We start from the raw sequence: 12,661 nt of genomic DNA on the forward strand, positions 1-12,661 counted from the left end.
TCCCCCCACCCCTTCCCCCCACCCCTTCCCCCCACCCCTTCCCCCCACCCCTTCCCCCCACCCCTTCCCCCCACCCCTTCCCCCCACCCCTTCCCCCCACCCCTTCCCCCCTCCCCTTCCCCCCCTCCCCTTCCCCCCCACCCCTTCCCCCCAACCCCTTCCCCCCAACCCCTACCCCCCTCCCCTTCCCCCCTCCCCTTCCCCCCTCCCCTTCCCCCCTCCCCTTCCCCCCTCCCCTTCCCTTTCCCCCCTTCCCTTTCCCCCCTTCCCCTTCCCCCCTTCCCCTTCCCCCCTTCCCCTTCCCCCCTCCCCTCCCCCCTCCCCTTCCCACAACTTCCCCCTCCCCTTCCCACTTCCCCCTTCCCACTTCCCCCTCCCCTTCCCACTTCCCCCTCCCCTTCCCACTCCCCCCTCCCCTTCCCCCCTCCTCTTCCCCCCACCCCTTCCCCCCACCCCTTCCCCCCACCCCTTCCCCCCACCCCTTCCCCCCACCCCTTCCCCCCACCCCTTCCCCCCACCCCTTCCCCCCACCCCTTCCCCCCACCCCTTCCCCCCACCCCTTCCCCCCTCCCCTTCCCCCCTCCCCTTCCCCCCTCCCCTTCCCCCCTCCCCTTCCCCCCTCCCCTTCCCCCCTCCCCTTCCCTTTCCCCCCTTCCCCCCTCCCCTTCCCTTTCCCCCCTTCCCCTTCCCCCCTTCCCCCCTTCCCCACTCCCCCTTCCCCACTCCCCCTTCCCCACTCCCCCTTCCCCACTCCCCCTTCCCCACTCCCCCTTCCCCACTCCCCCTTCCCCCTCTTCCCTCTTCCCCCCTCCCTCTTCCCCCCTCCCTCTTCCCCCCTCCCTCTTCCCCCCTCCCCCTCTCCCCGCCCCTCGCCCCCTGCCCCTTCCCCCATCCCCACCTCCCTCTTCCCCCCCTCCCTCTTCCCCCCCCTCCCTCTTCCCCCCCCTCCCTCTTCCCCCCCTCCCTCTTCCCCCACTCCCTCTTCCCCCCCTCCCTCTTCCCCCCCTCCCTCTTCCCCCCCTCCCTCTTCCCCCCCCTCCCTCTTCCCCCCCCTCCCTCTTCCCCCCCCTCCCTCTTCCCCCCCCTCCCTCTTCCCACCCCTCCCTCTTCCCACCCCTCCCTCTTCCCCCCCTCCCTCTTCCCCCCTCCCTCTTCCCCCCTCCCTCTTCCCCCCTCCCTCTTCCCCCCTCCCTCTTCCCCCTCTCCCCTCTTCCCCCTCTCCCCTCTTCCCCCTCTCCCCTCTTCCCCCTCTCCCCTCTTCCCCCTCTCCCCTCTTCCCCCTCTCCCCTCTTCCCCCTCTCCCCTCTTCCCCCTCTCCCCTCTTCCCCCTCTCCCCTCTTCCCCCTCTCCCCTCTTCCCCCTCTCCCCTCTTCCCCCTCTCCCCTCTTCCCCCTCTCCCCTCTTCTCCCTCTCCCCTCTTCCCCCTCTTCCCCCTCTCCCCTCTTCCCCCTCTCCCCTCTTCCCCCTCTCCCCTCTTCCCCCTCTCCCCTCTTCCCCCTCTCCCCTCTTCCCCCTCTCCCCTCTTCCCCCTCTCCCCTCTTCCCCCCCCCCCTCCCGCCCCGCTCTCTCTCTCTCTCCGCCCACCTCTCTCTCCTCTGTGAGTAATATGTTGATATCTCTCTTTCAGCCATGCTGCGGCACAGATCAAGGCCCTGGCCAAAATCCACGCTTTCATCCGGGATCAGTGAGTATAAATTCTGTTTCACACATTCTGCCAGTACCTCAAACACCATTGTTACCCACTGTACAGCTCCCTTCAGCACAGCTTCTTCTGTGAACCCTATTTTGTTCCGGCGATTCATTCCCTCAGGTACCTGCCCCAACACCTCATTACTCATCAGTCACCTCAGGCACTTGAGGGAAGGAGCCCCATCCTCATCCTCTATTCAGTCAACATCCAGGCACTTGACTGTAGAGTTTCCTGGACAGTGATCAGGAGCAGGAACCCTGGCTGATTTCCCCTCTCTCTCTAAACCAGGGGTCACTCGACAGAGATCAGGAGCAGGAACCCTGGCTGATTTCCCCTCCCTCTCTAACCCAGGGGTCACTGGACAGTGATCAGGAGCAGGAACCCTGGCTGATTTCCCCTCTCTCTCTAACCCAGGGGTCACTGGACAGTGATCAGGAGCAGGAACCCTGGCTGATTTCCCCTCTCTCTCTAACCCAGGAGTCACTGGACAGAGATCAGGAGCAGGAACCCTGGCTGATTTCCCCTCCCTCTCTAACCCAGGGGTCACTGGACAGTGATCAGGAGCAGGAACCCTGGCTGATTTCCCCTCTCTCTCTAACCCAGGGGTCACTGGACAGTGATCAGGAGCAGGAACCCTGGCTGATTTCCCCTCTCTCTCTAACCCAGGAGTCACTGGACAGTGATCAGGAGCAGGAACCCTGGCTGATTTCCCCCCTCTCTCTCTCTAACCCAGGGGTCACTGGACAGTGATCAGGAGCAGGAACCCTGGCTGATTTCCCCTCTCTCTCTAACCCAGGAGTCACTGGACAGTGATCAGGAGCAGGAACCCTGGCTGATTTCCCCTCTCTCTCTAACCCAGGGGTCACTGGACAGTGCTCAGGAGCAGGAACCCTGGCTGATTTCCTCTCTCTCTCTCTCGAACTCAGGGGTAACTGGACAGTGATCAGGAGCAGGAACCCTGGCTGATTTCCCCTCTCTCTCTCTCTAACCCAGGAGTCACTGGACAGTGATCAGGAGCAGGAACCCTGGCTGATTTCCTCTCTCTCTCTCTCTCTAACCCAGGGGTCACTGGACAGTGATCAGGAGCAGGAACATTGGCTGATTTCCCCTCTCTCTCTAACTCAGGGGTCACTAGACAGTGATCAGGAGCAGGAACCTTGGCTGATTTCCCCTCTCTCTCTAACCCAGGGGTCACTGGACAGTGATCAGGAGCAGGAACCCTGGCTGATTTCCCCTCTCTCTCTAACCCAGGGGTCACTGGACAGTGCTCAGGAGCAGGAACCCTGGCTGATTTCCTCTCTCTCTCTCTCGAACTCAGGGGTAACTGGACAGTGATCAGGAGCAGGAACCCTGGCTGATTTCCCCCTCTCTCTCTAACCCAGGGGTCACTGGACAGTGATCAGGAGCAGGAACCCTGGCTGATTTCCCCCTCTCTCTCTAACCCAGGGGTCACTGGACAGTGATCAGGAGCAGGAACCCTGGCTGATTTCCCCTCTCTCTCTAACCCAGGGGTCACTGGACAGTGCTCAGGAGCAGGAACCCTGGCTGATTTCCTCTCTCTCTCTCTCTAACCCAGGGGTAACTGGACAGTGATCAGGAGCAGGAACCCTGGCTGATTTCCCCTCTCTCTCTAACCCAGGGGTCACTGGACAGTGATCAGGAGCAGGAACCCTGGCTGATTTCCCCCTCTCTCTCTAACCCAGGGGTCACTGGACAGTGATCAGGAGCAGGAACCCTGGCTGATTTCCCCCTCTCTCTCTAACCCAGGGGTCACTGGACAGTGATCAGGAGCAGGAACCCTGGCTGATTTCCCCCTCTCTCTCTAACCCAGGGGTCACTGGACAGTGATCAGGAGCAGGAACCCTGGCTGATTTCCCCTCTCTCTCTAACCCAGGGGTCACTGGACAGTGATCAGGAGCAGGAACCCTGGCTGATTTCCCCTCTCTCTCTAACCCAGGGGTCACTGGACAGTGATCAGGAGCAGGAACCCTGGCTGATTTCCCCTCTCTCTCTAACCCAGGGGTCACTGGACAGTGATCAGGAGCAGGAACCCTGGCTGATTTCCCCTCTCTCTCTAACCCAGGGGTCACTGGACAGTGATCAGGAGCAGGAACCCTGGCTGATATCTTGGTTACTTGTCACAGTGTCAGAAGGTGTCACGTCTGAATGTGGTTGGACAGCTGAACTTTGATCTGACCCATTGGTTGTCAGATCTTCGCTCTGTTTATAGTATGCTGTTCAGCATGCATTTGAAGTGTGATGGAGGAAGATTTAGTTGTGACTTCCAAGCAGGAATTGGACAATTTTGTGACTAGATGAAATTTGAAAGGCTGTGGGGTAAGGTTGGGAGAGTGGGTCGAGCTGAGTTTCTATTGCAGAGAGCTAGCACAGAGAAGGTGGGCTGAATGGCCTCCTCCTGTGCTGCAAACATTCTGAGAGTCTTGTCCTGTGTTGTAGCTTCACCAGGCTGGCATCTCATATTTTTCGATACATTTGGGCGGTACAGTGGTTAGCACCGCAGCCTCACAGCTCCAGCGACCCGGGTTCAATTCTGTGTACTGCCTGTGTGGAGTTTGCAAGTTCTCCCTGTGACCGCGTGGGTTTCCTCCGGGTGCTCCGGTTTCCTCCCACCACCAAAAGACTTGCAGGTTGATAGGTAAATTATCCCTGGTATAGGTAGGTGGTAGGAGAATATAGGGACAGGTGGGGATGTGGTAGGAATATGGGATTAGTGTAGGATTAGTATAAATGGGTGGTTGATGGGCGGCACAGACTCGGTGGGCCAAAGGGCCTGTTTCAGTGCTGTATGTCTAAATAAATAAATAAAAATAAATTACCAAGGATTATGTAGGATACAAGACACAGAAACAGGCCATTCGGCCCAACCATTCCCTGCTGGCGTTTCTGCTCCACTTTAACCTCCTCCCATCCTTCCTCATCTAAATCTATTATCATAACCCTCTATTCCCTTCTCCCTCATATGGTTATCTAACTTCCCCTTAAATAAATCTATACGACTTGTCTCAATCACTCCCCGTGGTACTGAGTTCCACATTCTCACCACTCTCTGGGTACAGAAGTTTCTGAATTCCCCATTGGATTTCTTGGTGACTGTCGTATTTTGATGATCTCTAGTTTCACTGTTCCCCACAAGTGGAAACATTCTCTCTGTATCCACTCTAAGAAAACTTGTCTTCATTTTATAAAACCTCTGTTCGAATTCCCTCAGCCTTGGAGAAAAGAGAATCAGCCTGGTCATCCTTTCCTGATATGTCTATCCATGTATTTCTGGTATCATCCTTGTGAACCTTCTCTGCACCCTTTCCAGTGCCTCTATATCATTTTTATAACATGGTGACCAGAACTGCACCCAATAGTCTAAGTGTGCTCTAACCAAGGTCCGATACAGCTTTACAATAACTTCCATATTTTTCAATTCTATCCCTCTCGAAATAAAGCCGAGTGCTTGGTTTGCTTTTTTATGGCCTTGAGTTACGAGCCTAACTCCTAATACTCTTTCAACAGGACCTCCTTGCTGTTCCTACCTATGTCGTTTGTTCCAACGTGGACCACAACAACTGCATTTACCCTTCCTTTTCCAAGTTTCTTTCCAGCCTCTGTGAGATATCCCTTACATTGGCACAGAGTCGGCAACAAATCCTTCAGGATCCTCATTCTTGGTACAGAGGATGCTGTTGCTTGACCAGTTTGTGGGACAGCTCTCCCAATTCTGGCACATGCCCCATCTGAACATATGAATTAGGAGCAGGAGTAGGCCATTCGGCCCCTCAAGCCTGCTCCACCATTCGACAAAATCATGGCTGATCTGATTGTGGCTTCAACTCTCCTTTCCTGTCTGTCCCCCAGAACCCTTCACTTCCTTGTAGATCAAAACTCTGTCTAACTCAGCCTTGAATATATTCAGTGACCCAGCCTCACTGTTCTCTGGGGAAGAGAATTCCAAAGATTAACTTCCCTCTGAGAGAAGAAATTCCTCCTCATCTCCATTTTAAATGGGAGACCCCGTATTCTGAAACTGTGTCCCCTAGTTGGAGAGTTCCCCACAAGAGGAAATATCCTCTCAGTATCCAAACTATTTGATCCCCTCATAACCTTATCTGTTTCAATCAGATCACATAGAATCATAGAAAGTTTAAGGCACAGAAAGAGGCCACTTGGCCCATCGTGTCTGTGCTGGCTGAAAAACAATCCACTATTCTAATCCCACTTCCAGCATTTGGTCCGTAGCCCTGCAGATTACAGCACTTGAGGTTCATATCCAGACTCCTTTTGAATGAGTTGAGGGTTTCTGCCTCAACTACCCTTTCAGGCAGTGAGTTCCAGACCATCACCGCCCTCTGGGTGAAAAGGTTTTTCCTCATCTCCCCTCTTGTTTTTCTACCAATCACTTTAAATCTATACCCCCTCGTCCCTGACCTCTCTGCTAAGGTGAATTGACCCTTCACCTCCACTCTATCCAGGCCCCTCAAAATTTTGTACATTTTAATCAGATCTCCCCTCAGCCTTCTCTGTTCCAAGGAGAACAACCCCAGCCTATCCAATCTTTCCTCATAGCTGCATTTTTCCAGTCCTGGCAACATCCTCGTAAATCTCCTCTGTACCCTCTCTAGTGCAATTACATCCTTTCTGTAATGAGGTGACCAGAACTGCACACAGTACTCAAGTTGTGGCCAAACCAATGAGTTATACAGTTCCAGCATAACCTCACTGCTCTTGTATTCTATACCTCGGTTAATGAAGGAAAGGATTCCATCTGCCTTCTTAACCACCTTATCGAGCTGTCCTGCTACCTTCAGGGATCTGTGAACATTCACTCCAAGGTCCCTCACTTCCTCTACACTTCAGTATTTTCCCATTAATCGTGTATTCCTTTGCCTTGTTTGACCTCCCCAAATGCATCACCTCACACTTCTCCAGGTTGAATTCCATTTGCAACTTTTCTGCCCATCTGACCAGACCATCAATATCTTCCTGCAGCCTACAGCTCTCCTCCTCACTATCTACCACACAGCCAATCTTTGTGTCGTCTGCAATATTCTTGATCATTCCCCCTACATTTATGTCCAAATCGTTAATATATATCAGAAAAAGCAGGGAACCCAGTATTGAGCCCTGCGGAACGCCACTGGAAACAGCACTCCAGTCGCTAAAACACCCGTCAACAATTACCGAAGTAATTACCAGTTAATGGGTCACGGTGTCGGGGGCAATAAGCCGGCCAATCGTCATTTCGGGGGTAATTACTGGGTAATAGTCATGGTATCAGGGGTATTTACCAGTTAATAATCACGGTGTTGGGGGGTGGGGTAATTACCGGGTAATGGTCAGTGTCGGGGCAATAAGCTGTTTAAAGGTCACGGTGACGGGGGTAATTAGCCGGTCAGTAGTCACAGTGTCGGTCGTGGTTCCAGGTTAATGGTCACAGTGTCAGTAGTAATTAGCCGGTCAACAGTCACGGTGTCGGGGCAATTACTGGGTAATGGTCACGGTGTTGGGTGTAATTAGCCAGTTAATGGTCACTGTGTCGGGGGTAATTACCGGGTAACGGTCACGGTGTCGGGGGTAATTACCGGGTAACGGTCACGGTGTCGGGGGTAATTAGTCAGTTAATGGTCATGGTGTCGGGGGCAATTACCGGGTAATGGTCACGGTGTCGGGGGTAATTACCTGGTAATGGTCACGGTGTCGGGGGTAATGAGCCAGTTAATGGTCACGGTGTCGGGGGCAATTACCTGGTAATGGTCATGGTGTCGGGGGTAATTAGCCAGTTAATGGTCACGGTGTCGGGGGTTATTAGCCGGTTAATGGTCACGGTGTCGGGGGCAATTACCGGGTAATGGTCACGGTGTCGGGGGTAATTAGCCAGTTAATGGTCACGGTGTTGGGGGCAATTACCGGGTAATGGTCATGGTGTCGGGGGTAATTAGCCAGTTAATGGTCACGGTGTTGGGGGTTATTAGCCGGTTAATGGTCACGGTGTCGGGGGCAATTACCGGGTAATGGTCACGGTGTTGGGTGTAATTAGCCAGTTAATGGTCACTGTGTCGGGGGTAATTACCGGGTAACGGTCACGGTGTCGGGGGTAATTACCGGGTAACGGTCACGGTGTCGGGGGTAATTACCGGGTAATGGTCACGGTGTCGGGGGCAATTACCGGGTAATGGTCACGGTGTCGGGGGTAATGAGCCAGTTAATGGTCACGGTGTCGGGGGCAATTACCTGGTAATGGTCATGGTGTCGGGGGTAAATAGCCAGTTAATGGTCACGGTGTCGGGGGTTATTAGCCAGTTAATGGTCACGGTGTCGGGGGCAATTACCGGGTAATGGTCATGGTGTTGGGGGTAATTAGCCAGTTAATGGTCACGGTGTCGGGAGTAATTAGCCAGTTAACGGTCATGGTATCGGGGGTAATTACCGGGTAATGGTCACGGTGTCGGGACTAATTAGCCGGTTAATGGTCACGGTGTCGGGGGTAATTACCGGGAAATGGTCAGGGTGTCGGGAGTAATTAGCCAGTTAACGGTCACGGTGTCAGGGGTAATTACCGGGTAATGGTCACGGTGTCGGGAGTAATTAGCCGGTTAATGGTCACGGTGCTGGGGGGGTAATTAGCCGGTTAATGGTCACGGTGTCGGGGGCAATTAGCCATTTAACGGTCACGGTGTCGGGGGCAATTAGCCGGTTAATAGTTGTGGTGTCGGGGGCAACTACTTGTTAGTGGACATGGTGTTGGGAGTGATTAACCGGTTATTGGTCGCGGTGTCGGTGGTGGTTACCGGTTATTGGACATGTGTTGGGAATAATTAGCCAGTTAACGGTCACTGTGTCAGGGGTGGTTACTGGTTATTGGACATGTGTTGGAAGTAATTAGCCGGTTAATGGTCACGGTGTCGGGGGTGGTAACCGGTTAATGGTCGCGGTGTCGGTGGTGGTTACCGGTTATTGGACATGTGTTAGGAATAATTATCCAGTTAACGGTCACTGTGTCGGGGGTGGTTACCGGTTATTGGACATGTGTTGGAAGTAATTAGCTGGTTAATGGTCGCGGTGTCGGTGGTGGTTACCGGTTATTGGACATGTGTTGGGAATAATTAGCCGGTTAATGGTCACGGTGTCGGTGGTGGTTACCGGTTAATGGACATGTGTTGGGAGTAATTAGCCGGTTAATGGTCACGGTGTCGGTGGTGGTTACCGGTTAATGGACATGTGTTGGGAATAATTATTCAGTTAATGGTCACGGTGTCGGGGGTGATTACGGGTTAATGGATATGTGTTGGGAATAATTATCCGGTTAATGGTCACGGTGTCGCGGGTGGTTACCGGTTAATGGACATGTGTTGGGAATAATTAGCCGGTTAATGGTCGCGGTGTCGGTGGTGGTTACCGGTTAATGGACATGTGTTGGGAGTAATTAGCTGGTTTATGTTCACGGTGTCAGGGTGGTTACCGGTTACTGGACATGTGTTGGGAATAATTATCCAGTTAATGGTCACCGTGTCGGGGGTGGTTACCGGTTAATGGACATGTGTTGGGAATAATTAGCCAGTTAACGGTCACGGTGTCGGGGGTGGTTACCGGTTAATGGTGACAGTGCCAGTTTGTCTGTGTAAACTCAGAGATTCCCGAACATTCTGCTTGTGCCTAAGTCTGAGTTTTTCACTTCAGGAACCTGAATGAGACGTGCCAGGCTGATATCCGTAAGGAATGTCTCAGACTGTGGGGGGTGAGTATGTCCAGGAATAGAACTATAGAAAAATTATGGCACAGAAGGAGGCCAAACAGCCCATCGTGTCCGTGCTGGCCGAAAAAACTAGCTGCCCAATCTAATCCCACCTTCCAGCACTTGGTCCGTAGCCTTGGAGGTTACAGACCTTCTGGTGCATGTCTAGGTACCTTTTAAATGAATTGAGGGTTTCTGCCTCCACCACTGCATGTGGGGGGTGAATATGTATTCTTTACATTCTCTTCAGAGTAACCCTTGCAACCCTTCTCCTACATCTGTCCCAAATCTTTATCCAAATATATATTTACATTCACTTTTTATTTACATACGACTGCATCACTCCCAAGTCTCTGACTTCATAGATTCAATCTGTCAGGAGGTTTCACAAGTCTCCCTGATCTTCTTGTTATCAGATGTTGAAGATTGGTCATCTTTCTCTAATCTCTTGTGTCTTGACTTGGACGGCCTTCATTGAGGTTTGTAGTATCTGGTGCTTTCTGAATTTCCCGTTCAATGTTTGTTTCGTCCAAATGTGTGACTGATTGACATGTTTGATGGAAAGGAATAAGATTCCTTCTATATCTTCTTCAAATAACTTCTAGAGTTCCTGGTTAATAAGATGGCTGTTGATTCTCCTCTCTCGGTAGAACTGCTCCTTCTCTGTTTTGGTCCCGTTCCCATATTTCGGTAGGATTCTGGTACTGTATTTCCAGTTCCAATTATGAACTTGTTTTTTCGATAAGATTTTTCCTTGTCTTGGACTCTGTGGCGGTCCTTGCTTTGTAGGCCCTGGAAGTAATTTCTTGGGTGGAATTAGAAGTTGCCTTTGGAGTTTTCTTCCCATGAAGAGTATGGTTGGTTCTGATCCGCATTATAATGGACTATTCTGTAGATCAGGAGCACTGATGAGAAATCTTGGTTTTTCTTCAACATTGTTTTAATGGTTCTGACTGCACGCTCAGCTTCTTCCCTAGATTGTAGATACCTAGGGCGCCACGGGTTGCCTTTGTCGGTGGGAGAGGTCATCACGCCTCACTGGACAGCTACCGCCCGCCTCAAACCGGGCAGCCCCCGGTCAATAAGGTTCTGTCCCGCCACAGTCCACCTGCTTCAATGGGTGCTTGAAGCTCAGGGTCATTGCCCGAAAGGTGGACTGCAACACCGCACCAAACAACATGTAAAAAGGAAAGAAGGTACCAGCGCTTCGCTTTGCAAGCTGGAACGTCAGAACTATGTGTCCTGGCCTGTCGGAAGACCTTACACAAATCAACGATTCTTGGAAGACCGCCATCATTAACAACGAGCTCAGTAGACTCAATGTAGACATTGCAGCACTTCAGGAGACACGCCTCCCCGCGAGTGGATCTCTAAGAGAGCAAGACTACACCTTCTTCTGGCAGGGTAGGGATCCTGAAGAACCAAGACAGCATGGAGTGGGCTTCGCCATCAGAAACTCCTTGCTCAGCATGATAGAGCCTCCCTCAAATGGCTGGGAACGCATACTGTCCATCCGACTGCTCACCGCCTCTGGTCCAGTACACCTACTCAGCATCTATGCTCCAACACTCTGCTCCCCACCTGAAGCTAAAGACCAGTTCTACGAGGAACTCCATAATATCATTAGCAGCATCCCCAACACCGAACACCTATTCCTGCTGGGCGACTTTAATGCCAGGGTTGGGGCCGACCATGACTCTTGGCCCTCCTGCCTTGGGCGCTATGGCGTTGGAAGGATGAATGAGAATGGACAGAGACTGCTTGAGTTGTGTACCTATCATAACCTCTGCATCACCAACCCGTTCTTTCATACGAAACCCTGTCACCAGGTTTCATGGAGGCACCCAAGATCACGTCGTTGGCACCAGCTAGACCTCATTGTCACAAGGTGAGCCGCCTTAAACAGTGTTCAAATCACATGCAGCTTCCACAGTGCGGACTGTGACACCGACCACTCCCTGGTGTGCAGCAAAGTTAGACTCAGACCAAAGAAGTTGCATCATTCCAAGCAGAAGGGCCACCTGCGCATCAACGCTAGCAGAATTTCTTATCCACAGCTGTTACAAAAATTTCTAAATTCACTTGTAAAAGCCCTTCAAAACACTCCCACAGGGGATGCTGAGACCAAGTGGGCCCACATCAGAGACGCCATCTACGAGTCAGCTTTGACCACCTATGACAAACGTGTGAAGCGGAATGTAGACTGGTTTCAATCTCATAATGAAGAGCTGGAACCTGTCATAGCCGCTAAGCGCATTGCACTGTTGAACTACAAGAAAGCCCCCCGCGAGTTAACATCCGTAGCACTTAAAGCAGCCAGAAGCACTGCACAAAGAACAGCCAGGCGCTGCGCAAATGACTACTGGCAACACCTATGCAGTCATATTCAGCTGGCCTCAGACACTGGAAACATCAGAGGAATGTATGATGGCATGAAGAGAGCTCTTGGGCCAACCGTCAAGAAGATCGCCCCCCTCAAATGTAAATCAGGGGACATAATCACTGACCAACGCAAACAAATGGACCGCTGGGTTGAGCACTACCTAGAACTGTACTCCAGGAAGAATGCTGTCATTGAGACTGCCCTCAATGCAGCCCAGCCTCTACCAGTCATGGATGAGCTGGACATACAGCCAACCAAACCGGAACTCAGTGATGCCATGGATTCTCTTGCCAGCGGAAAAGCCCCTGGGAAGGACAGCATTACCCCTGAAATAATCAAGAGTGCCAAGCCTGCTATACTCTCAGCACTACATGAACTGCTCTGCCTGTGCTGGGACGAGGGAGCAGTACCACAGGACATGCGCGATGCCAATATCATCACCCTCTATAAAAACAAAGGTGACCGCGGTGACTGCAACAACTACCGTGGAATCTCCCTGCTCAGCATAGTGGGGAAAGTCTTTGCTCGAGTCGCTCTGAACAGGCTCCAGAAGCTGGCCGAGCGCGTCTACCCTGAGGCACAGTGTGGCTTTCGTGCAGAGAGATCGACCATTGACATGCTGTTCTCCCTTCGTCAGATACAGGAGAAATGCCGCGAACAACAGATGCCCCTCTACATTGCTTTCATTGATCTCACCAAAGCCTTTGACCTCGTCAGCAGACGTGGTCTCTTCAGACTACTAGAAAAGATTGGATGCCCACCAAAGCTACTAAGTATCATCACCTCATTCCATGACAATATGAAAGGCACAATTCAACATGGTGGCTCCTCATCAGACCCCTTTCCT

The 12,661-nt window shown here is 52.4% G+C and overlaps 1 protein-coding gene across 2 annotated transcripts in view; it reads left to right on the forward strand.

The window, feature by feature from the left end:
• The window catches only part of cmtr1 (cap methyltransferase 1), a 224,636-nt gene that overhangs the window by 88,894 nt on the left and 123,081 nt on the right, over nt 1–12,661 (forward strand). For both annotated transcript variants that reach the window (XM_068028382.1, XM_068028383.1), the window contains 2 exons: nt 1,628–1,684; nt 9,377–9,434. In XM_068028382.1, the coding sequence (XP_067884483.1) occupies nt 1,628–1,684; nt 9,377–9,434 (115 nt within the window). The remainder of the gene's footprint in view (nt 1–1,627; nt 1,685–9,376; nt 9,435–12,661) is intronic.

The sequence above is a fragment of the Heterodontus francisci genome, unplaced genomic scaffold (assembly GCF_036365525.1).
Source record: "Heterodontus francisci isolate sHetFra1 unplaced genomic scaffold, sHetFra1.hap1 HAP1_SCAFFOLD_786, whole genome shotgun sequence".
In the NCBI taxonomy this organism is placed as follows: domain Eukaryota; kingdom Metazoa; phylum Chordata; class Chondrichthyes; order Heterodontiformes; family Heterodontidae; genus Heterodontus; species Heterodontus francisci.